This window comes from Struthio camelus, chromosome 2 (genome assembly GCF_040807025.1).
Source record: "Struthio camelus isolate bStrCam1 chromosome 2, bStrCam1.hap1, whole genome shotgun sequence".
Taxonomy (NCBI): Eukaryota; Metazoa; Chordata; class Aves; order Struthioniformes; family Struthionidae; genus Struthio; species Struthio camelus.
In genome coordinates, this window is record NC_090943.1 from 117390224 (window position 1) to 117414775 (window position 24552).

Here is a 24552-nt window from a genome sequence, read left to right on the forward strand (position 1 = left end):
TTTTCTCCTGTAATACAGAGGACAGAAAATGTAAAAATAGCTACTGGTAGTAACGCACATTGCTACTGATATTTGACACTGACATCTCTCTGCTGACAGGATTGTCTTAATGTGATCTACAGAATAGTACTGAAAATGATGCTATTAAAATGGTGACTGTGGCTTTGAAATGTGCTTACTTGCTAAGGAATACAGTGTATTGAGACTGCAAAAGCATATAGCGTAGTTAAGGGGAAAAAAACACACTTTTGAGATGGTTTGATATGCTTTTCTTGCATTTTACTCTTTGTTAAATTTCAGTATTACAGGGACTGTTTTACAATGTAAATGGAAAAAAAAAAAGTGGATTTCTTTTCTCTTCCTTCTTAGAGTGCAACTGTCATAACAAAGCAGAAGATTGCTATTACAACCAGAGTATTGCAGATCAGAAAAGGAGCATAAATATTCATGGCCAGTATATAGGAGGTGGCGTCTGTCTAAACTGTACTCAACATACTACTGGTATCAACTGTGAAATGTGTGCTGATGGATATTTTAGACCACACAAAGTAAGATTTAGAGAACGTTATTCTAGTGCTTTGTTGATTCTAACATATTACAACATGATATGATAAAATGTGTATTTCAGTTCATTGTATGTTAATACATACATATACATATATATATGTATGTATATAAAAATATGTATAAAAATATAAATAAAAGTTTTTTTTTTTTAACCAGTTACAGAAAAACTGAAAACTGTAGAGGATATTTGCAGGGAAAATTTTTAGGGAAAAACTTAAAATGTTTCTTGAATTGCATGGAAGGGCATGTCTAATTGCTTTAAAAGAAAGTGATGGAGGACAAAAGAATAGTTGGAGAGGAAACTTGAAGTCCTAGTATGGAAATGTAGACATGCTGATAGGAAAGCTATTTCTCCTATGGATAAAGCTCTAAAAAGTGCCAGTATTCATGTCTGATGTCTTCAGAAATGCCAATATTGCATACCATCCTATACCAGCCCATTCCAACCAGTGCTAAAAAGGACCCTTACAGGGTTCTAAGATCAGACTCTTTGTCTGAGCTATTGCAACAAATATGATTCTTCATATTGTCATGATTATTGTAGAACATGTTCTCTCTAAGCCTGTCTACCTTCCCGTTTATCTACAAGTCTTACTCTTTGGAAACATGACCTAAACTCTGTAAAAGACATTTGTTAAGATATGACTAAACGGGTTAAACATATGAACTTCCTGCAATGTGTAGAGGTTTCTATAACGAGACGTACTGAACCAGATTTCTACCCCACAAGGTCTTGTTTTGGCAGGGTCATGCATACTTTGGAAAGCCTATGCTTTAGAAATCTAATATAAATAGGTGCAGAGAGCAAGGGTGAGTCTGGCAGGTAAAGCCTATCCAATAGAGAAGTAAACTTGATTCTGAGATTCTCTGATTCACTTACTGTAAGAATCATTGAAAGAAAGTCTTCTATCAGCTTGTAGCCAATAAGTAGGTATCTGGAGGTCATTACTGATTTGCTTTAAATCTGAGGCGCTCCAAGGAAAGTCTTAGGCTTCCCGGAAAAGGCCTGAAGAAAAAAAATTCAAATTTCCCTGAGAAAAAAAAGAAAAGAAAATCCTTGCCATATGAATTGGATTGCCTTATAGTTCAAAGATATATAGATTATTAAAGTCAGAATGAATCCTCATGCTTAGGTAATCTGTCCTCCTGTTGAATGCAGGGCCAAGGATTTCCTTCCTTTCCTTCCTCTTTGAACTAGAGGGCATCTTTGCAGAAAATATCCATTCTTGACTTAAAGACTTCCATAATCTTTGGCAAACCATCACAGTGGTTAATTGCTGTTGCACTTAAAAATGTTGTATTTAGGCTGAATGTGTCAGGCTTCAACTTCCAGCCCATTAGCTGTTAGTATACCTTTGTCTGCTCTGAAAACCAAATTTGTTTGCCAATTTAAGTTTTTTCTGGACTGCGATCCCCTGATCTTCTGTCTGCTAAAATTAAACAGATTGAGCCCCTTGATCTGTTACTGCCTGCTAGCTTTTCCAGTCTTCATTCGTATCAGTTCCAGTGGTCCCAGACAAGAAACAGATGCAGCTTTCCTCAGTTAATGACTTGAGAATTTGACCGAGAACGTTTGCTTTGTAGGTTTCTCCCTATGAGGATCACCCTTGCTACCCGTGCGGCTGTGACCCGTTTGGGTCTCTGAGTCCTCACTGCATTAAAGATGAGCACCATTCTGACACGCAGCGCGGTAAGCCAGTGGGAAACGCTTTTCCTCTGAATGTGAAATCTGGCTAATGTCTCTGGGCACTGAGGTCTGAGGGAATATCATCTTGTCAGTGCCTGTCAGTTAGGTAAATGTTAGGGAGGGAAGAGTTGAGGCATGACGTACTTATAGGCATTTTAAGATACTTCAGGGCTTTGAATATATGCCATGTTTTCCGGGGATGGAGGGCTTTGACTATGTCAGTTTGAAGGATTGAGATCTAACGTTGTTCTTCATGAATGCTATTACAGCTGTCAAATAATCCATCCTGGTGGAGTTTCTGTGCATCTGGTGCTAAACACGAAAAATGGATGATGAGGCTGACATTATGCCAAGTGTCTGAGTGGAATGTAACATGGAGCGTAGTAAAAAAGGAATGTTAAATTCCTTGCACACGCTGAGACATCTTGAATCCATCCTTCTGCCGGCTCTTATTTGTTTGTTTGTTTATCTGTTTTTGTTTTCAAGGGACATGGCCAGGTCAGTGTCAATGCAGAGAAGGTTACGCAGGAGAAAAATGTGATCGTTGTGCGTTTGGATATCGGGGCTACCCTAACTGCCTGCGATGTAACTGTAGCCTGATTGGTAGCATTAATGAAGATCCGTGCACAGAACCTTGTCTTTGCAAGGTAAGTGTCTCTCATTTTTATTTAAAAGGGAATCTGTGGATGGATTCACTGTTAATAATAAGAGAAACTTCTTCATTAACTGGAAAGATCACTTCTTTTATGACAAGTAACTTGGTATAGTTAATCACCCAACAAAAGAGAGTTTAAAATGACCAACTAATCTCTCTACTGAAAACATGATAATTTATGTTGAGTAGTTCTGTATGTTACAGATGTAACACTTCCTATAAAAATGGGTCAGGCTGGCATTAAAATCACATAGTATCTGCACATGTCTGTAAATGTGAGAGGGAATCACAGAGAAAATGACAGTATGACTAGCTGGGTTTGGTTTCAGGGATGGGCTGATATTTTTATTCAAAGCCACTGATCTCATGTAAAGAAAGGATGTTTATAACATCTGCTTTCTATGAAGTAATGGTAAGCATGTGGAAAGAACTTTTGGAATAATTAAATTAGACCTGTGTATAAAATCTGATTTCATTATTCGATTACAAAGTATAAACTGTCAAAAATGTAAACAAATAAAAGAGCAGATTTTCAGCCTTCTTTTTTACTTTTTGGTAAATACACAATCCCTTTGAAATATCTTGCAGCTGTAGATTCTACTGAACTTTATTAGAAGGCTGTGTGTCAATATTTAAAGAAGTTATACTTAATTTTCTGAACCAAATGTTAGCTAGTAGTTTTTATATTTGTTGCCAAGTATGACAGTGAACGGCAGCCAAAAAAACTGTGGTTTGTTTGACAGCTTTTCTAAAACTGCTTAGTTCTTTTGCATAATTTGTCTGATCCAAAATAGCAAACATAAATAACCAGAGTCATACTTCTGGAAGAAAGAAGTAGCTCCAGTGGCCAAGTTAAAAAAGAAAAAAGAGATACAACTGCTTTGCCTGTTTTTGAGCTAGAGTAATGTGTTTTTAGCCAACGCAGCTAAACTGGTTAAAATTTTGGTATAAACTGAGCAAGAAACTATCCGTCTTAGTGCTGTCCTGAGAGTGAACCTGGCATACAGAATTTTTAGGTGAGATTACTGAGGGTGTCACCAGCCAGCAGCACACCTGTATGGAAGGAGGAAGTTGTGTGCTCCGAGTGTTGAAGGAAGGAGGCAGGATTTCTAAGCCAGTACAGTCTCTGTGAACACAATAATGCAAAACCACTTCTTTTCGTAGTTTGGATTTCATACTTGCTCTTTTTGTGAAACCCATTCTCATTACTAGGTAAGATTTTCAGTTTTCTTTATGAATATACTTGGCAGTGACAAGCGAGATGTGTGTTGAGAGACAAAGTGAAATGTGTGATGCAAGTGCATCCTGAAGACTGAGAAATAAAAAAAAGCTGAAAAGAACACACAATTATTATTTCTCTAAAATCCAACATTTTAAAGCCGTTACCTCAGGTGGCCCTTTGCCTGGGGCTGAAAGCAGGCATCCTGAGCCTAAGAATCGAAGATGTGAGGATCTACATTTTTCTGATGGTTTGCAGAACCAGTTTGTATTTTGCTTACAAAAGCAGATAACCTACCTGTTTGGAGAAGTCTTACGTAACGTTCACACACCAAATGCTGGTCCATGAGAGGAGACAGTTGGTAGTGTTGCCATGAAAGGGTTAAGATTTCTCTCCAGTGAGCTGGAAATCAGCTATATGGGACCAAATCTAATATAAGGCTGCAATCTGGAGTGATTTTCCTGGCCAAAGTGGAAGGAAGTTACACCCTGGTGTAGCTGGAAGCACAATTCATCCCCAGGCTTTGGGTTTAAGTTAGACCATGGTGCTCATACTAGGCTCCTCAAAACGGCAAGACAGGTTTGCTTCACAGTATGCTCCACAGTCCTGGCACCTTGGCTGTCTGTAGCAGGGAAATTGTGGGGTGCACAGTAACACCCTCTTTGCCCTTGTAGCGGAGTTTCCTCATAGTGCAAACCAAAGGGTGAGGTGGGTAGTCATATATATCCAGGTTTTACCCTGATAGGAAACTGGGACATGGCCAGAACCTTATCCCCGCTGCAGAAAAAGTGCTGGGTCTCAGAGCATAGAGATACAGCTTACACAGCTGCATGGGCTTTTACAGAATATTGTCTTTACTTGTTTGCTTCTCAGTAGCTTTTGTCTAAATGTTTTTAATAAATAGCTACACAATGTCAGCAGAAAGCTTAGAAGATTTTAGTTATAGAAAGCTGGGTGCACTGGTTTTGGGGTCTTTCTTTTTTCCCTGTAAATACTGCATTAAAGAGCTTCATAACAGTGTGCTCTGGACTACCCCGTTTCTGTGGTGAGGATGCAGAAGGCAGTGCTAGGAGCTAGCAGGGGTGGAGCCCCTCTGCTTTCAGAGCAGGAATTTCTGGATCTTAGCCAGAGCAAGTCAGGAGGAAGAGCTGCCAGCTAGCATATGCATACGTGCTGTTCCTGTAGGAAGAGGTGGCAGTAGTGGTGGGGTTCGCAACGCGAGTGGTAATAGATGGTTGAGGACGTTGTCTTAAAACTGGCTGTGGTAGCTCCAGAGCCTGGCCATCAAGGTAAGCTATCCTGTGGGCCATCTGGATGCTGTAAATATGGGAACTTTTTCCCCAAAGCAGCCTAGAAATTCAAGCTACTAGAGAAAGAGCCTGGCAAAGTAGCAGAAGTTTTGCAAAACCTGCCCATGTGCCAGAATGTCATTGCATTCAAGCCCTTACGTGGCATGTTTAGATTTTGATTAACAGGCAAATTCTGATGAATTTTTCCAATCAATTTTAGTTTTAAGCTCACTGAGTCATATTCAATAGGCCTGCTGTGCTGAAATCTGTTTTCTTTTATAGCCTTCTGAATGTTGTTATGCCTAAATCCCATCTAATCCACTGTATTTGTTACCATAATAATGCTGATGTGAAACAAATGTTATGTACCATTCACAGGAAAACGTAGAAGGTGAAAACTGTGACCTCTGTAAACGAGGATTCTACAATTTGCAAGAAAGAAATCCTCAGGGCTGCACAGAGTGTTTCTGCTTTGGCGTTTCTGATGTCTGTGACAGCCTAACATGGCCCATCAGTCAGGTATTTATATGTTGTGTCCATGACCTAATGTTCTTTCCTTAGGTGGCTGCAAAATGTGCTATATTTCTCTTTTAACGTGCACCCAAGTTAACTCCAATTTCTGGCATGTGCCTGCATACAGAGGAATGGGTTTTCAGTGTCAGTGGATAGATCTGAGACAACCAGCATGTCACCCCAGTATAAGTGGTGTCCCCGTTGGGTTGCATTGCAGAAATATTGGCTAGTGGAGTCTGTGGTAATGCTCTGGAAAGTGCATTTTTTCTGACCTCGTTGAAATTTCTTTGCATGTTGAAGAGAGGAGCCAAAACCTGCTCCCTTGCCCATACCTATTGGGCAGAGGTAATGTGACCTCGAGCAATACTTCCAATGCTCTTGCTTGGAAAACATCAGGATTATAAATATCACTATCTTCTGAGCAGACATTTATTGAGTATGCAGCTTTTGGGGCACTGTTTTTCTCAACTCCCTTCCACATCTTTGCACAGCTAGTCACATTTCAGTCCCCTGACTTTTTTGTGTGCCAGGAAAGGGAGAAGAAAACACCTTGAATAGACTGAAATTCTAAGGTGCTCATATAAAATTATTTCAGTGAGAAGAATGAAATTCTGTCTTCCTGCACCTTCCTCAGGGACTGTGGATTTAACTTTCCTCTGACTCAGTTTTGTCTTTACATGGGGATGTTAGGCCTCAAAGTCACTGATGTTCTGTAATTCAATGTCAGGCGATTATGTAGGCGTAGAGCTAATTTTATAAGGAGGATACAAATCACACTCATTCCTGCCTAGCAGGGAGGTAGAGACGATCCTAGTCTGCTTATAATGAAGTGGCGACCATTTGCATGTATTGGATGTCAGACTGGGTTTAAGAAGGTGCTATAGATTCATTAATTTGAATGAGTATCTAGGGAAGGGGCAAGTTTAATGACCTCTTTCTCATTAACATAACCTTTCTTTTTTGCAGGCATCAGATATGACGGGGTGGCTGGTTACTGATCTGTATGAGACAAAGAGTGTGCAGCCTCAGCGAAGCCAGTTTGATGGACCCCATCAAATAAGTATCAACAACACTGAGGCTGTGAAAGTACTGAAACACACTTACTACTGGTCAGCACCTGAGCCATACCTGGGAAATAAAGTAAGTTCTCAGTGAGAAAGAGTCAAAACTATTCTATAGTTTCCTTATCTTAATCATACTGTGTTGCTGTAAAAATGTCTTTGTACGTAAACAGTAGACATATAAATATCTCTGCTTTCCAAAATGTTTCATTACTGAGAAATTAGTATACCATGAATTCTCCTCTGTGCACCTAAAACTTTGTTCTTGTATCTTTCCTGTATGACGTAAATCATTGTCCTTCAGTTTAATATTTTCTTTACTGTGCACTGAAAACCTTGGAGTTGCTATTTGTCATTCCATGCACAAATGCAGCCAGTGTCTGTTCTTTGGTTAGGTTATGGAAAGTAATTCAAATTTGAGTGTGGTTGGAATATCTCATACTTCCATAATTATAAATTAAAGATAGAATCCAATATTAACAGGCTTCTCAATCTGTCTCTGCTCTTCAAATCATAGTGTTCATGGCCAAGTTCCCCCTTCTCTCTGCACTTGCTCTTACAGCTCGCTTGCCTCCCCATTTCCTTCTCTGCCCATCTTCCATGACACAGTATAGTCTTTCTCACTTTCTCCTGGCTGTTATTAATCTTGGTGCTTGCATTCCCCATGTTTTGGCTCCCAAGTCCAAGCTTACACCCTTCACGCCTCAATAAATAGCCAGAACCATTAACTTCCTTATATCTGCCTCTTGCCCCTCTCCCGTTTCAGATTTATCAGTTACCAAACAACTAGTCTTAATTTTTACCCTGTTTACTACCCAAACCTCTGTGTCACCTAGCTTTTGATCTGCCTGCCACCCCACTACTTTCATTGTTTCTCAGTCCAGTATCTTTGCCCGCACAGCCCTGCTCCTTGGTATAGTGGCAGTGTAAATGGACGCAAGGCTCAGTGTAATTTCAAGGAGTGGTTCTGCACGGGGCAACAGTCCCTCCAGTTCTGATCTCCTATCCTTCTAATATAGGTTGATACTGCTGATACTACTCTTTAATTTACTTTGAAGTACTCAGCAGCAGATCTGGGGCTAAGAAGCCCAAAGGTGGAATATGGATTGTGAGTAACGCCAATCTGCTGTACCCCTTGGCTAGAACGGTGGTGTAAACCTGTCCTGTTTGTTAAAAGTCCTGTGAATGTTGCACTGAATGAGGGCACGTGCCTGAATCATCAGCAGAGCCTTCAGCTTGCTTTCTCCACCTGCACAGCAACAAGCCAGCACTTGTCCCCGTGTTAATATGCGTGCCGTGTTAAACTTGCTGTGGAAAGTGGTGTTTGTACGCCTATGCACTCCTTTAGTTTGCTGCAAATGCATTGCACTATCCTGTGTCCCTTTGCGTTGGTTGCAAGCTGCTTTGTTAAGGCTTTGATTTTTGTTATTGCAGCTGACAGCTTTTGGTGGAGACTTGAAGTATACGGTGTCTTACGACATTCCGATGGAGAGCGTGGACAGTGATATAGTATCTAGCGTGGACGTCATCATTCAGGTGGATTTTTGTTCAACTGGCTACTACTCAAACATTATTGGGAATCTAATAGATTAAAAAGGAAAAGAGAAAGAATATTTCAATATTAGTAGTTTTCTCTGTTCCTTCTGTTTCTCCCTTCCTAAAAGTCGCTCGCAAGATTTTTCTTATTATTCAGCGCTCTGGTTTTCTGATCCATTTCTCTGAAATTGTAGGTATGCAATACTAGCTTTATATAATAAATATCTATAAATTAATCTTTGTGAAAATAGCTGAGGTGGTGATTGCTAAATGAACAAAGCTCTGTTTACAAAAGAAACTACAATAAACTGGAATGGTTTCTATTTATGAAACATGAGTATTCTTGCAGTTTGCTTAGTTTTCTAGAAAGATTTATGTTGCAGTTAAAAAAAAAATACTATATGAAATCCAAGCACCCCCCAAAAAGTATAATTTTGTAATAGTAATAGTTAGCAATTGAACAAGACAGAAAAGAGATTCTATTTTGTGGAGGAGCTTGATTTTTGAAATATAGTTTAATTCTTTTCCGAAAAGAAAAGCAAGTATTTCTGAAGTCTCTAAGCTAGAAGGGAATGAAGCCATGGAAAGTGCAGCCCTTTTACTTATTTTTTTCCTAGTGCAAGAAATGCAGTTCGGTTGCCTCTTTTCTATGTTATCTGGATCTATATCATTTCCCCAAGTCCCAGGCCAAGGCAATCTGTTAGGTTAAGCAGTAAAGTTGGCCACAATCACTTAATATGAAATTTAAAGGCAGAAATGCTCATATTCATTCTTTGTTGCTTTTAGGAGTGAGTAGAAAGCTACGCAGTGTGCATGTAGGATAATTACCTATATGAGGTCAACTGAGAGTAAATATAATTGCTAAATAAAAACTGCATGCAAATACAGCAAATATTTGCTGTCTTTCAATTTCAGGGCAATGGGCAGACTTTGAGTACGAGAGCAGCAGGCTTGTCATTGCAGCCATATGAGGAGTATTCTAATGCTGTGAGATTTGTGTCGGAGAATTTCATAGACTTCAATACAAAAAAAGCTGTGGACCGGGAAAGGTTGATGACTGTTCTAGTAAACATAACCCATCTTCTGATCAGGGCCAACTACAATATTGCCAAAAAAGCTGTGTACAGGTGAGAAAGAGAATACTCAAATTATTCCATATACTTTTATAATTTTTGTAATAGGAAATGCCACTGATAGTGGCAATAGTCCTAAAGTTTTAAGTTCATAATTTTCTAGAAAGAAGCATATTGGATTAAATTTTCTCAAGACTGGTCTTGTACCTAAAATTCCAAGTGAAATATGGAGAATAACGCATTTTGTTGTTTTAAAGATAGCAGAATCATTGTTTTCCACTTTAAAGGAATACTGACTGAAAGTTTCATTACAATGACAGCTCTGTTGGAGGGAAATACCTCCTAAACTCTCAATAGTATGCTTGTTTTGGTATGCAGCAAGTTAATCCATCACTGACTATTGAAAACCTGCTAGTAAAGACATTGGCTGTATTTTCTTTTAACGTCTCTTTGCAGATGTTACTGAGGCTTGTCTCTAAGGGAGCACTTAATAGGAAAATCTAACTGGAATGAATTAACTGGTCATACCTTAGTCTCAAGTTAGAATTAGCAGTATCTGTAGCAGCCCTTACAGATCTGTCTTATTTCCAAAGTCCACAGGAATAAGACCTTCTGTGTGCACCTACCAGCAAGGACCTGGTGCTCTTTCTGACTATGCAGCCACCTGTGATATGTGTCTGTTTTAGACATGGTCCAGTAAAGCTATTTTATTTCAGGACTGCAGTAGAAGGCTGCCCCACTGCTATACCTCTGATACCATGGCAGAGGGAAGTTCTTGATTAAACCTCTCCACAGGAGAAGTCACAGAGTTAACGGGAGTAATCATAATGATAACAGGCTGAGGGCAAATCTGCTTCCAGCTCAGAAATACACACACAGTGGTAAAGCTATGATCATAGTCTTTTTACAACGGAGATTTGTGCCTGTGCCTCAGCTGTCACCACCAGAGAGCAGCATTTACTTTCCTAGAAGCAAATTATCCTGTTTAAAATCAGCTTTGGGGAAAAAAATGGTGTAATGTCTTCCTGTTTGATCCTAGGCTGGACTCTGTGACCTTGGATACTGCAAGTGCCAATGTTATAGACCTTTCTTCAGCACCAGATGTGGAATTCTGTGAATGTCCTCAAGGTTACACAGGCATATCCTGTGAGGTAACCTCTGCTAGTGTTTTGTGTATGCAAAATGCTCTTCCTTTTTGAAAGGATCTAGATAGTAAAGGCAAGCTGCCTTTAATTACACTGCTATAAAAATATATATTTGCTGTGGTGAAATGTTGTGTACTATATTGTACACAGTGCTGTTGATATTTTCTTCTAGGTACACTTAATGAGATTTTAAACTTATTTCCTGAATTCTGTTTGGTGGCACTCAAAGGTCATGATACATTTCAGAGCATCGGTGTTACAGAAAAAGAGCAGCTGTAAAAGCTGTGCTAGGCTGTTCTCAGCTTACCTTACTCATTAATAGCATTCTTCCTGGGTCTGAATTGTGCACATCTTATTTCTGTTTTGTATCATTAGGCTTGTGAAAGCAATAAGGGACCTTAGCAGGGAGCAGTGCTAATCTTGGAAGATCCCACAAGGGTCAAGTGTGTTATGCAAGGTGATGTCTTATATATCTATGATTAGAAGATTATGAAGACAGAGCACCATGTGCAGAATAGCAGGAATTATTTTGACAAATAATTTCAGTGTGAAGCTCTGTGCCATAGCATCATTAATGATTCTGCAGAGGAGGTAGAACATCTGCTTTTTATTGTCTCATAGTAGAGAACTTCACGTTTGACCTGCATGAAACTTAACTTATATGCCTCCAGAGGGCAAAGGGTTGAATGAAAGTTTCATGGAGTTAACTCTTATCCCCTTTACCCAGTGCAAGTAAAAAATAACCACCAGAAAAGAGTTGCAGAGACATCAGTGGAGCTGAAAGAGCATTCAGTTACCAGAATGTGAAAAAGTCAGTTTGTGGGTGGTCAGAAGTGGGCTCTCTGGTTATGATTTGATGTGTACTTCTAAGGTACATAATGCTTCTGTTTTCCCCCCTCTGCTGTTTCCTTTCAGTCCTGTCTCCCTGGGTACTACCGTGTGGATGGAATACTCTTTGGAGGTATTTGTCAACCCTGCAAATGCAACGGGCATGCAACTGAATGTGATATTCATGGTGTTTGCTCTGTAAGTCATCCTTCGTTTGTATTTTAAGCATCTGTTTAGGAATTAGAGAGGCTTTTGGCTGTGGGAGACAAATTTACAATCTGTGCGGATTTCAAGCTATAGGTGTAGAACTTTTTCTTCTTGCTTTTTATTGTTTACTTCAGTATATTTCAGTGGGCTCCCTTAAAGTGTTTTGCATTAAAGAATTTGTTTTAATTTACCATTTGAAGTGGGGAATAGCCAGCAGTAAAATAAAAATGTCAGTATATACTGGCTAATCTCAGCTTTGCTTGCTCAGGTCAATAAAAAAAGCTTTTCCTCGAATGAACAAAAAACTAAGCAGTGTTTTGGGTGAAGATCTGTTGTCACATATACATGCATCTCCTATGACTGACATCAGTGGAAATTACGCATTCCTTTCTGAAGACAGAACTTTGCTCTCAGATCTCTTTCTTCTGAAATGAAAAGGTCACAGAAATAGAATGGCTAAATACCAGTGAGAAACATACAAGAAGTTTGTGACTGCGAGTGTGTGCAAAGTGTAAAATTTAAGTTTATGTATTAGCAATGTGGTTGTTTCGTGATGTAGAGTACCCTCTAAAATTTTGGAGAGAAGTAACTAGAAATTGTTGTTATAACTCAGAAAACCCAACTTATCTTCAAAGTTCTTCTCCGTTCTTCTTGCCCTCTCCTTGAATGCTGATGCTGTACTGCATGCAGACTCCTGCGGAGATGCCTCAGGGGTTGAAAAACTATCAAGAGTAAAAACAAAAAAAAATTTTTTTGTGCCTTGCAGGCTTGTCAGCACAACACAACAGGACCTTTCTGTGATCAGTGCTTGCCTGGCTTCTACGGACATCCATCTCAAGGAACTCCTGAGGACTGCCAGCCCTGTGCCTGCCCTCTGAGCTCTGCTGCAAACAAGTAAACTGCTTGTACTTCTTTTGCATCGTCAGCAAAATCAGAATGTGGGAGAGAGAAAAGTGTTATGAAATGTGAAGGAGAGGGAGACTTTTCTTCTCTCTCTCATTTGAGTCAGAAACATTATTTTGCCAGGTAGACAAATGTATAGATTAAGGGAGGCTGAGTGAACTGGTACAATTTGTACATGAAGAGTGAAAGTAATGTTTAGACCTATCGCTGAACTTGGCAGCAAAATCACAGTTCTCTTTCATGTTATTTCAGAAAATAACAAAAGGACAGAAGCATTGAATGTGAAAAAAAGGAGATGGGTACAGAGTTTTGACAGATTTGCTAGAAAGAGGGCTATATTTTCAGGAAGTTTTAAAATCTTCCTTTCTTTTAAAAGACAAAACCTTGAGAAGAATTTCTAAAAATGATAGTTCTGTTTTGACATGTCATGGTTAAAGCATTGATGTTAATCTATAAAAATTTGCAATTACAGGGTTATAAAAATAGGTGCACAGGCTTGAGGGGCAGGTATTGAATGTTTGTAGACGTCTGTAATTCTGTGTATTGATATTGACTGCCAAAAATATTGTTGGTAGTTTCAGTCCTACTTGCCTGCTGAGTGAAGGAGGTGAAATTATCTGTGACAAATGTCTTCCAGGCTATACTGGTTCTCAATGTGAAAGGTATGTACACTAGTTTTGGATAAAATATTGATATCATTGTCATCACTAACTATACATCATCCTACCTGCCTTGAATTGTTTATACCACATGTACAAAAGACTCCTAATATAGCTTTCCTTTCCGTTTTGTCTTCACAGAGCCTCTTTAGAAAAAAAAGTTGATTAGGAAATACTCTCTTGGGTGGGAAGAGTATTTGATATGTCTTCATTCCAGCTGATAAAGTTTTCAATCTCTTGTGCAGATGTGCTAATGGTTACTATGGGAATCCACTGGTGCCTGGGCAGTCGTGTGTTCCCTGTGAATGCAATGGCAATGTGAACCCTGAAGAGGATGGCCACTGTGATACTGTCACAGGACAGTGCCTGAAGTGCGTGGGGAACACTGGGGGTCACCACTGTGAAAGGTGTGCTGATGGGTATTATGGGGATGCAGTGACTGAGAAAAGCTGTCGTGGTAAGCTACTATTATTAACTCTTGTGTTTTAAAGAACATAAAAATGTGGTGTGCATGTAGCTGAGTGGATAGGGAGATATATGCCTTTTTTGAAAGAGTTGACCTTCTAGTTCAAGTTGTGAGTTGACAAGTGCAGGTTGAAAGCTATATGGTTGGGTTAGCATGAGGAAGGAGTGTATTATGTTGGGGGTCTAACTCCTCATGTTCCTCAGACTTACTGGCTTGCTTAGTACTCTCCCTTCAGTTACCTGCTGCAGATGTTTCCCACTTCAGAGTGTTACGTATAGGGCCAGAAGAAGTGATTGACTCAAATGCATCTCTTCAGAGTTGTTTTTCTTTTGGCCAAAATGTATAGTACCATCATTAATGTGATGTGTTGACATCTGTGGGATATAAACAGGTGAAACATACACTATATACTGAATTTGGCAGTCCTGTATAATAATGAATGCATATAGATAGATATTAATAGAATACTTTTTGGTTTTTTTTTCCTAAACATAAGCCTGTGAGTGCCATGTGAATGGTTCCCTTTCCAGTACTTGTCATCATGAGACGGGCTTCTGTCAGTGCACGTCAAACGTTATTGGGCAAAGATGTGATAAGTGCTTGGTAAGCAATATTTACCTGTTCCTGACGTCTGCATTTTCTTGTATCTTGGTCTGCCTGTTTATCTGCAGATGCTGACATTAGTGTGAAGAGACACAAAAGGAAAGCTTTTTCTGTTTGAATGTTTGCTATATAAAGTTTATTTGCCACTCCCCAAAATTCTCTGGGAATTTGACCTCATGATCACTCCATAGAAAACCAAAGGCTTTTGATCAGTCTGCTATTTTCACTTATGGCTTTGGCACAAAACATGGAATTCTTGGTGGATAGTTAGGTCAGAGGTGCTTGAGGGCTTGTGGAAAAGAAACAGAATGATTTTTGGCAGTACAAAATGACAGGTAATAAACTTGGGGTATAAGAAAACTTCTCCGCTGATCTGAGACACCATGAGAAGGTGGAAGACCTTGAGGGTGCTACAGGATCATAGGAAACCTGTACCTTGCTGGTGTGGTGCGGCTGTGGAAGAAGCAAATATGGTTTAGGATGTGTCAGGTGAGCTGTTTCCAATAGGGATAGACAGTAGTAATGCACCAGTAAGACAGTAGTAATGCACCAGTAAGGTCTTAACCTGGATTTGTAAGTAAAATTCTGGTCACCCTTGTTCAGGGAGGGTGAACTCAGACCAGAGCAGGTGCGGAGAGAGGCAACTCAGATATTCAGGGGAGAGTGGACCTGTTTTTGGAAAGGAGAGCAAAAGTTTGTCTGTGCAGGTTTTTGCGGTTGTGAATTGCACTGCCTGTGGTCTTTGCAGATGTGAAGCTATGTAGTTGGCTCAGCGCTCTTCTGAATCGAGCTGTACAAATTAGTGCCGCACTAACTGACAGGGCACAATCATGTCGATTTACCGAAAAAACAAACCAAACCACCCTGGAAAAACCTGAAGGGATCTTAGCACAGTGCTTCTGCAAAATAAACTCTGAGCAGGAATATCTGAAGAATGTGGTTGGGGATAATAAATACATCATGGCTGACCACCAAAGAGGGGTTCAGCTAAAGGACGGACCTGTTACAAGAACAAATAGATATACATGAGTGATATAAAACAGCAGTCCCCAACTCTTGCTAAGTGCAGGGTTGCCTTAGAGACCGGAGCTGGCAGTCTCTGCCCAGCTGCTGTCCCTGTGCCCAGGTGAGTAGTAGTCAATCACATTTACCTGAGTCACTGACAGGCTCTGTTCTGTGCCTGATCAACACAGCCCACCCTTGCCTCATGGAAGTGTTTAAATTTAAATATCCTCAGACTTTAAAATGTAAAGTCTCTCTAATGAGCTTTAGAGGACCACATAAGCATGTTGATGTTCGGTTTTTCACCCAAACGCATACTCGTATATAGCTGGGAATAGTGAAGAGATGATGTTTCTCCAGTGGACGCATAAAGTCGATTAGTATTCATGGAGGTCAGACACCAGGGAAAGTAACCAACAGCAAATGAGAGCATACTTCATATTTTTTCACTGAGTTATGAAATATAGCTGAAACATTTCTTTCCTGTCCAACAGAATGGTTATTATGGCCTGCTTACTGGAGTTGGCTGTGTTTCCTGCAACTGCAGTCAATTTGGCTCAATCTCCAAGGATTGCAATGATCAGGGGCAGTGCCACTGTGTACCGGGAGTGACTGGAGAAAAGTGTGATCGCTGTGCTCATGGCTTCCACGCGTTCCAGGACGGTGGCTGCACACGTAAGCTAATCCATGATCCTTTCAGGGCCTATCTGGAATTTCTTTCAAAAGTATGTTTTATGCTACACTTCAGCAAAGGTCGGTTGCTTCAATAAATATTCTGAAAAATGTGGAGAATGGTTTCCCAATACTTTCATAAAGCTAGGGAACAAAGCATTTTTTTGATGGCTTATTGCTTAGTTCCTCATAAAAGGTGGTGACTATGAAACAGCAAGTCATAAAAACTTCGTAAGAGAAGTATTGCTTTCTAAAAAGCTCCTTAGTCTCTTTTTTTTAACCAAAGTCTTTCCAGCCTCCTGAGAAAATAGAAACTTTTTCCTCCAATTACAAAAGCTAAAAGCTACTACTGTAACAGATTTTCTACCTTATTTTTTTCTGTATAATTCTTGCAAATTTATTTTATGCTTTGATATGTCATTGACTGTATTTTCCCATCATCACCTGGGTATGTACAATTTTTTGTTATGGTACAGAGGGAAACATTAATCCAAAGTAAGCACATGCCATCAAAAATACTTGATTTATCATGTTAATAAGGAGCCCTTTTCAACATGTTACAGCCAACGGAATGCCATCCTTTTCTCCAGCCTGACACAAACATTTTTTTTAAGTCTCAAGTAGTACAGTAATGTGAAATATGCAATAAGATTATGTGATAGGATTGTGTTTCTGAACATATTTTACGATTTAAAACTGGGTTTACTATGACCAAAGACCTTTAGGTACCTCTAGCAGTTTCAGTCTTGACAATTTTGTAAATACCATTAAAGCAATTAATAGAAACACTTTTCTGAATCTATGCCTTTTAGCAGGAATAGTACTATATTTCCTAAATAGACAAGTGCTTTCTTGCAGTAATAGAGTTATTATTAAAATAATTATCCTTTCCTATTATTCACTAAACAGTTCCTTTAAAATTACTTATTCCTGAGGTTAATCCTTTCAGCTGTTTGAGGAAATTATTGTATCACTTGATGAGTTTTGCATCCTCTGCAGTAGCATTTTTCCTACAAATTTGCTGTTCTCCATAGTAATTTTGCTTGGCTCTGTTGATTCCCCTGAAAATGTAGCGCTGCTTTTTAAACCAGAAAACAGGCTTTGCTGACAGGTATAATGGACTTTCAATAAAAGATGAAATGTCATTATGGTCATAATTTGTTTTTCAGTGGTTAGGGCTGGCATTGCGTTCCTAGTGGAATGGACGAACCGTATCGCGTAATTAAGAAAAGGAAGGATATCAGTGATCTTGAAGTTTGTTCTCTATAGCAAAAGCAAAATCAGTGTTAATCATTTGGTCTCATTTCTCTTGCAGCTTGTGACTGTGCTCATACTCAGAACAACTGTAATGCAGATTCTGGTCAATGCATTTGCCCCCCTCACACTCAGGGACCAAAATGCGAATTTTGTGAGGAAAATCACTGGGGACTCTATCCTGAGCTTGGCTGCAAGGTATGGTAGACTGTGAAAAAAAGCTATGGCTATTCAAAGAATTCACCTTATACTAAGGTCAGAATTGGCCTCTTGATTTGAGAATCTTAATCTTTATTCTCTGCTTCAAAGTGTTACAGCCAGATGCTCATATTAAAAAACAAAAAAAAGACTGTAAAGTATTTATTGAGGAGCCTTCTGAGAAAGCTCTCTTTGAAAATACTGATTGGAGTGACTGTACTGGGTAGGTGCATAGATCATATTAAAACCTTGAGGTATGTCTTCTAACTCTTAATTGCTTAAATAGTAATGCTGGAACAGATCTGTTGCAGCAATTGGCAAGAAGGAACTTGGTTTCTGTGCTAATCAAGTAGTGATGATATTATGGTTTTAAGAACAGTGAAATCTAGCACATCTTGAAAGTCATTGCAGACCTTTTTTTCTGAATATTTAAAATTAAAATAGAATAAGGTAGCTCATGTTTCCTGAATGGAGCAAAATGCCAGCCTCAGGTCAGATCCAAGGAGCAGCAATGATTTTAGGCAATTAGGTTCACCCAGTATATTCCTGTCAAATATGGCATTGGGCCAACCTTTATTTTATAAATGCTGAGATTTTAAAAAGCCTTGGAACTACCTGAGTATAATGGTTGATTTCGATGGAGAAACCATGAATATAATCAACTTGACAACATCTGTCTTATACATGGTAAGAACTTAACAAGCACAAGCATCAGCCAAATTGAGTTGTTTTTCCTGTCTTTAATATGTTAAAGTAAGGATGATAAAACAGTCCTAAAACCTCTTTTCAAAGTTTGTCATCTTAGTGATTTATAGCAAATTACTTAGCAGCCAAGGTTTAAACAACTGCTTTGTCAGCTATCAGCTACTACCATCCTTACCTACTGTTCTGCAAATACAATGTGCCTGGTCTGTGTGCACTTCCCCTGCGTAGGAGGTGGTGGTAGGAGGCTAAAGCCCTTTTAAATTTTCCTTTGATAGAGTGATTCCTCTGCACTTGCCAGAGATCAAGTTTAATTAAATATGTGACCGCTCATTTTTGTTAAGTTGTTAACATTTCTTTTGATTACAGTTTCACAGTAATTAACGTGGAATTATTTTAAGGTATTTTAGTTACTTTCTTGGTGCAACAAACAATGCTGTAGTCTGCAGACAGCAGCCCGACAGAGGCTCGCCCATGCCGAATGGTCACTGTGGCAGGCTGAGATCCAGTGCGGTCTCCTGGCAAACCCTGGAAAGGCTCCCGCATGCTCACCAGACGGATGGTGCAGGGGAGATGGTATCAGACGGTGCAGCTGATCTGTCTTTGCAACACAGACTGTGTTAGCGGGATATTTCATATGGCTCTGTTACTATATTTTCTTGCAGCGTTTTCAGTACTTGACACCCCTTTCTGGGTTTTTGTGATTGAGCAGGACTGCAGTCATGTTCTGCTTACAACCTGCTTCATCTTGTCAAGTGGTTCAGCCCAGCTAATTGTACCTTATAGCCCTTATTTGTACTTATCGCATATAGATAAAGATTGAAATACATGCAAATTATTTCTATTTTTATGGTGCTTTAAAATAAAGCTTAACATTCAGAGCTGTAGATCTTTAAAGGTACCTGGGAGCCAAAGTTGTAAACCTATATGGTCAAAAACTCTATAGGATTAGGCAGAATAGCATGCTACTAGAGTAAAAAGTCTGCTTAATACAAAGAGTGCTACCGGTGAGCAGCAAATACGTGTGGAGAGTGCGAGAGGGTACATAATAATGTTAATAGATTTTGTGAGCCATTGTGTAGAGTGCTTTACAAGCTAAGGCTCTTCACCTCAGAGAGGTGAGGAGGAGAGAAGACTGAAGTCAAGACATGACAGATTGAATGTACTTTTCTGCCTGCACTTTTAGAAATAACCGCAGAACAAAATCAGGCTTGTTTAAGTAACGACAGATATGAAAATAAGACTAAATATTACATCCGGACTGGCTCAAAAAAGGATGACAGATTAAGTACACCCACTTCCCATATTTGTAATAGCAGCTTCATATTACTGATTGCATAAGGAAGGATGGGCTGTGCCAGGGAACAGTGTTCTGCTGGTGATGAACTCCTGTGTGTGCTGAGCTTCCCACCTTCTAACGCAATAAGACCCTCGGTTCCTTACCATGTTACGAATGAAGCTTTAGCAAGATTTGGACCTTGTTAGTGTTCCTTAAAATCTTAAAAGAATGTCAGCATTAAGATTTTTTTCTTCCTATTATATTTCTAAATTTATTCTACTTATAGATTACTTTCACTCAATATTTATATTATTTTATTTTGATTTATTTGCTGCCCTCAATAAATAATAATTTAAATAAAGTGTTTTGAATTTTTTGTTTTCCTAGAACTGATTCCTTCAACTCCTTTGGTTCTGAAGCTCAGATGTGGGAATCAACAGAGCTTCTTACTTTTTACAATCCACTGTTACTGGAAATTCAGCTCTTTGTTTAAAGAGAAACCAAACAACCCCGTTTCTATTAGGAAGTCCTTCCTTTCTGTCATTGTATAATAAGTATTGACATTGTACAATAAGTATTGGCAAACACTGCGTTTTAATACCCGCTCTAAATTGACTGTGCCGTTTCCTTTGTAATAAAATTGTTTATAAATACCTATTATTTATGAACATTATCTGATTTTCTCTAAGGCTTGCAACTGTAGCAGCATTGGTTCAGCCAGTCTCCAGTGTGATGTGTTGACTGGTCAGTGCCCATGCAAAGTTGAGTTTGGAGGACAAGACTGTTCCAGGTGTGCAGTAGGCTACAGGGACTATCCAGACTGCGTTGCCTGTGACTGTGACTTGAGTGGAACCAAAACGGAGATGTGTGATAGTGCTGAAGGACTCTGTGGTTGCGAGGAAGATACTGGCATCTGTACCTGCAAGGTACTGAAATATTCAGAAGTTTTTGGGACAACATTGGTCACTTTTCTGGTCACTTATTTCGTAAAAATCATGGAAATCATAGGGCTGAGAGGAACCTCACAAGGCAATCTGCTCTTAACCCCTGCTCGGAGACATTTCTGAGTACACCTAAATCGTCCAAAATGGATTTTCTGTGTCAGTGCTAGACAGTTCTTATAAGAAAAGTATCTTTTCTATCCCAGCTGGAGAGATCTGATCTTCCCTTTTATTTCCAAGTTTCTTAGGTGCTTTTTTTTGGCTTTCACAGACCTCTGAAGGCTCTGTTGACAGAAAATGGAGCACAGAGATGGAGTGGGTGGCCCCTTGCTGTAGAGTATGGCTAGTTTATCTATTTCGAGCAGCTCAGCTTTCTCATTGCCAGATGTATCTGACTGTATGCTGTCAACATAGTCCTTGTGTTTTCAGGTGCTGCTTGCACCTGCTAGCATGCCTGGTAACTTGGGGCTCCTCCAGCAGGCAGCTCCTATTCTGGGTCATTTCTCTGTGTGGTGTTGTTGGCCAGGGACACCTAAAGCTCTCCAAGTTCCCGCTGGGATCTGGATTGAAAACTGCTGGTTGAAGTTCCCGGTTTGGGCAGACCCACCACAGCTCTAGGCATCAGAGTAACCAACATGCCACTGTCGTTTTCCCTCCTCAGGAACTGCTATTATAATAGCCTGAGAGTTTGCCTCTCCTACCTTCCTCTGCTTTGTTTCAAGTTGCCAGGTAACTTTGTTTTCAGCTTGTGGTCATCACATCATTGTAGCACTGTACTCCAGGTCTCTCTTAGGTAAAACTCATGGAATTTGATGTGGATGTGTGTTAAGAAGACAGGATCACACCTTGTTGTATGCTCGGTCATAAAAAGGATCATTTCTAGCTGGCTACTGTACTGAATTCTTGCAAAGTTTACTAACAACGAGTACATCTGATAGAATAGTGATTGGTTTCTTTCCCATCTTGTATGGGATTTGGGTCATTTCACAGTTGCATTCTCAACGGCAGTCCCAAATTCAAATGCACAGAACTAATACACCTTTGTTCTTTCTGTTGTTTGTACTTGCTCAGTGTAAATTCCATGTGCTTATCCTGTATGAAGTGAATTTCTGTAACCACATCATTCTTACAGTACACAAGTACCCTTTTTTCATGGATTAGTTCTGTCAAGTAGAAATGAACGAGGATGCATTTGCCTTACTTTTCCTCTTTGCTGCTAGACTTCTGTCTGCCTCACAAAGGGCAAGTGTACTTTCTTGAGTAGGACAAGGGCTGGCCATGAGTTCCGAGACAAAATTTTTGTAAACCTTATGAAATATAGGGGAATAGTGCTCATGATTTCAATATCACTATATTCCACTGTGTGTACATGCCTCTGATTCCAAGCACAAGTCCATATGAACCATTTTTAATGATACAATTTTTACATGTTTTATTTATTCCTCTTATTTTTCTCTGCAGTCTCATTTTGCCTTGCAAATAGCGCTAGTAATAATGTTAATCCATAACTTGTATTTCTTATTTTTGATTCACTATTTAAAAGGTTGTTTTCTCAATACATATAGAAAATTGGAGGAGAATCAGCTTGTTCTATAGAAAAAAAAATGATTCTGACACAATGAGCAATAAAGATAAAATGTTTTTACCTCAAGCCAGGGAAAACTATTGCTTCACAGAGTCTACGATTATTGGGCTGCGGGAGTTGCACTTTAGAGTGCAGTCACATTAATTGATGTCATCTTAAAGTTTCTGAGCAAACAATCTCTGATAAAAAGGTTATTTTCTTTCTTAACATAAAAGCATAAATTCCCTACATGCTGTTTTCGCAGAAAATTGCTTCATTCTAGAGATAGACAGCTCCTCTCATCCCTAGATGTCAAAACATGAAAAAAAAACCTAATTAAATGTTAGAAAACTCTAGTGAAATAGGTATTGTATTCTTATCCTCATTATGCAAGCGGAAGTAATGAAATACAAAAAAGCTTTTTCTGCTCATACACACATGGTTTTATTAGATTTGGGAACAGCACATTGATTCAGGTGATTGAGGCTGCTCTTTTGGAAAGGAAAGAAACTATAATGACAGGAAAAAAACCAATAAACACAAAACAGAATCTCAGCATTTCTACATGACTTAATACGACGGTGTTGCAAGTCCAAATTTCTATTTTCTCCACTACAACCAAGAAAATGCTAAAGAATAACTCAGGTATATTGCTAGTAGTGAAGTCTGATTTCTAGTATTAAAAAAAGAAACATTAAATACAGAGATTTAGGAGTATAGATCTTTCTGAAAGGGTAAGAATCTATTCTTGAAAGACTGAATGATAGAGAAGAACTTTCTTCAATCCTATAAACATGTGTGTCCATAGTCTCCAGATTCTTATACAGGTGCCAATCAAGGCTGTAGTTTTTTCCAGTGTTTCCTCAAGCTGGACTTAGCAGTTAGGAACTGAGCTCACAAGTAGACACTTGGGACTAGGTCCCCTCATTGCAATTCATACTGAGCAGTTTCTTTGGTTTTGAGAGCCTGTTTTTCAGAGTGGAGGAAATTGTGTTTTCTATCTTTAACACATATGTATTGTTGCTAATTTTAGCTAGGAATTCAAATATGAGTTTTACTTAAATGTATATTTGTTCCAAGTTTAAATAAAAAACAAAACAGTAATGTATAAAAATGAAAAAGAAAGAAAACTTACTGCATTAGTAAAACAAAAGGGACAATAATTGACTTCCAGTTTTGTAGTTTGTATAGCTAGTAGTTTTTCTTCCCAAAAGAGCCATCTCTCATTCAGCTAGCAAAGTCACACGGGTGATCCTGTGGTGTTTTTTTTTTTTTTTTTTGGTTTTATTTATGTCCTCCAGGAAAACGTATTTGGGCTGCAGTGCAGTGAGTGCAAACCTGGAACTTTTGCTCTATCGGCTAGCAACGCGCTGGGGTGTACTCCGTGCTTCTGTTCCGGGATATCCGCGTTTTGTTCGGAAGCAGAAGACCATGTGAGAATTCCTGTAAGTAAAGTGATACAAATGTGCACAGACAATTTGACGTTATGCTCATGGTATCACACTGCTGTGTGTAGAGTTGTGTGTGATTCATGAGTCAGGATGAATGTAATGAGCTAACTTAAGATGGCAGTGGCTTAGGGCAGAACAGAAAGAAAGCACTAGTTAAGTGGTAATAGCCTTGTTTCTGAAACCTTGTATTTCAATCCATACATTTTTTATATAATTATCAAAAGTGTTTCCAAGTTTCTTGGCCTGAGTGTGTATTACTCTAAAATGGACTAAAGACTATCTGAAAGAAGTTAAAACTGTTAACAGTGTATTACACTGGGATAGAACAATTTTGTAAGATTAATCTGTTGCTCTTTGTGTTGTAGATAACCCTAAGTCCAGATCAGCCCATTCTGCGTGTAGTATCTCAAAGTAACCTGACTGGAACAGCGGAAGGTGTATTTTTTCAATTTCCTGATGTTTTACTGGATGCTGCCATTGTTAGAAAACATTTAAATACAGAAACATTTTACTGGAGGTTACCAGAGCAGTTTCAGGGAGACCAGGTAAGATCATTAAATAATTAGAATGCTTTATAGATCGTTCCTTTATTGTATAATAGTCACTTCATCTTGATAATGTTTTTCTGAATTCGTTCTATTCTTGTAGGTAATGACATTAAGAATTTTCAGATTGAATTTATTTATAGCAAGAACAAATATTTACATTACTCTTTCCTAAGGAGATTATTTTTGTCACTGCGAAAGGGTAACACCCATATTTAATTACTGTGTTACTCAGAGATTGCACAGGGGCAAAAAGAGTGCATGTAGTTTTACTTTAGAAACCTGAAAGAGCTTTCATCCTTGACACTGTATTCAGTATTTAGCTCTTGGAATTTACTGCTCAGAAATTAAATGAAAAATGAGGGCACACCTTGAAAAGGCCTAGAAGAAGAACCTGTGTCTGCGTTTTAGAAATGCACATTTAACCTTGATGCAAAAACTGCTGAGTTTGAGTCAATTTTTATATTTTATTGCCAATTCTTCAAAGAACTGACAGTTTTCAAGTCTTGATGGCATTCAAATATTTTCAGCTA

At 39.0% G+C, this 24552-nt stretch overlaps 1 protein-coding gene across 1 annotated transcript in view; it reads left to right on the forward strand.

Moving 5' to 3' along the window:
• The window catches only part of LAMA1 (laminin subunit alpha 1), a 108081-nt gene that overhangs the window by 40832 nt on the left and 42697 nt on the right, over positions 1–24552 (forward strand). The window contains exons 8-25 of the mRNA XM_068932233.1: positions 370–548; positions 2152–2257; positions 2741–2901; positions 5796–5936; positions 6897–7070; positions 8426–8527; positions 9443–9654; positions 10640–10751; positions 11661–11771; positions 12547–12674; positions 13259–13345; positions 13588–13799; positions 14305–14411; positions 15908–16088; positions 17401–17537; positions 20208–20444; positions 23325–23468; positions 23840–24019. Of these exons, the coding sequence (XP_068788334.1) occupies positions 370–548; positions 2152–2257; positions 2741–2901; positions 5796–5936; positions 6897–7070; positions 8426–8527; positions 9443–9654; positions 10640–10751; positions 11661–11771; positions 12547–12674; positions 13259–13345; positions 13588–13799; positions 14305–14411; positions 15908–16088; positions 17401–17537; positions 20208–20444; positions 23325–23468; positions 23840–24019 (2711 nt within the window). The remainder of the gene's footprint in view (positions 1–369; positions 549–2151; positions 2258–2740; positions 2902–5795; positions 5937–6896; positions 7071–8425; positions 8528–9442; positions 9655–10639; positions 10752–11660; positions 11772–12546; positions 12675–13258; positions 13346–13587; positions 13800–14304; positions 14412–15907; positions 16089–17400; positions 17538–20207; positions 20445–23324; positions 23469–23839; positions 24020–24552) is intronic.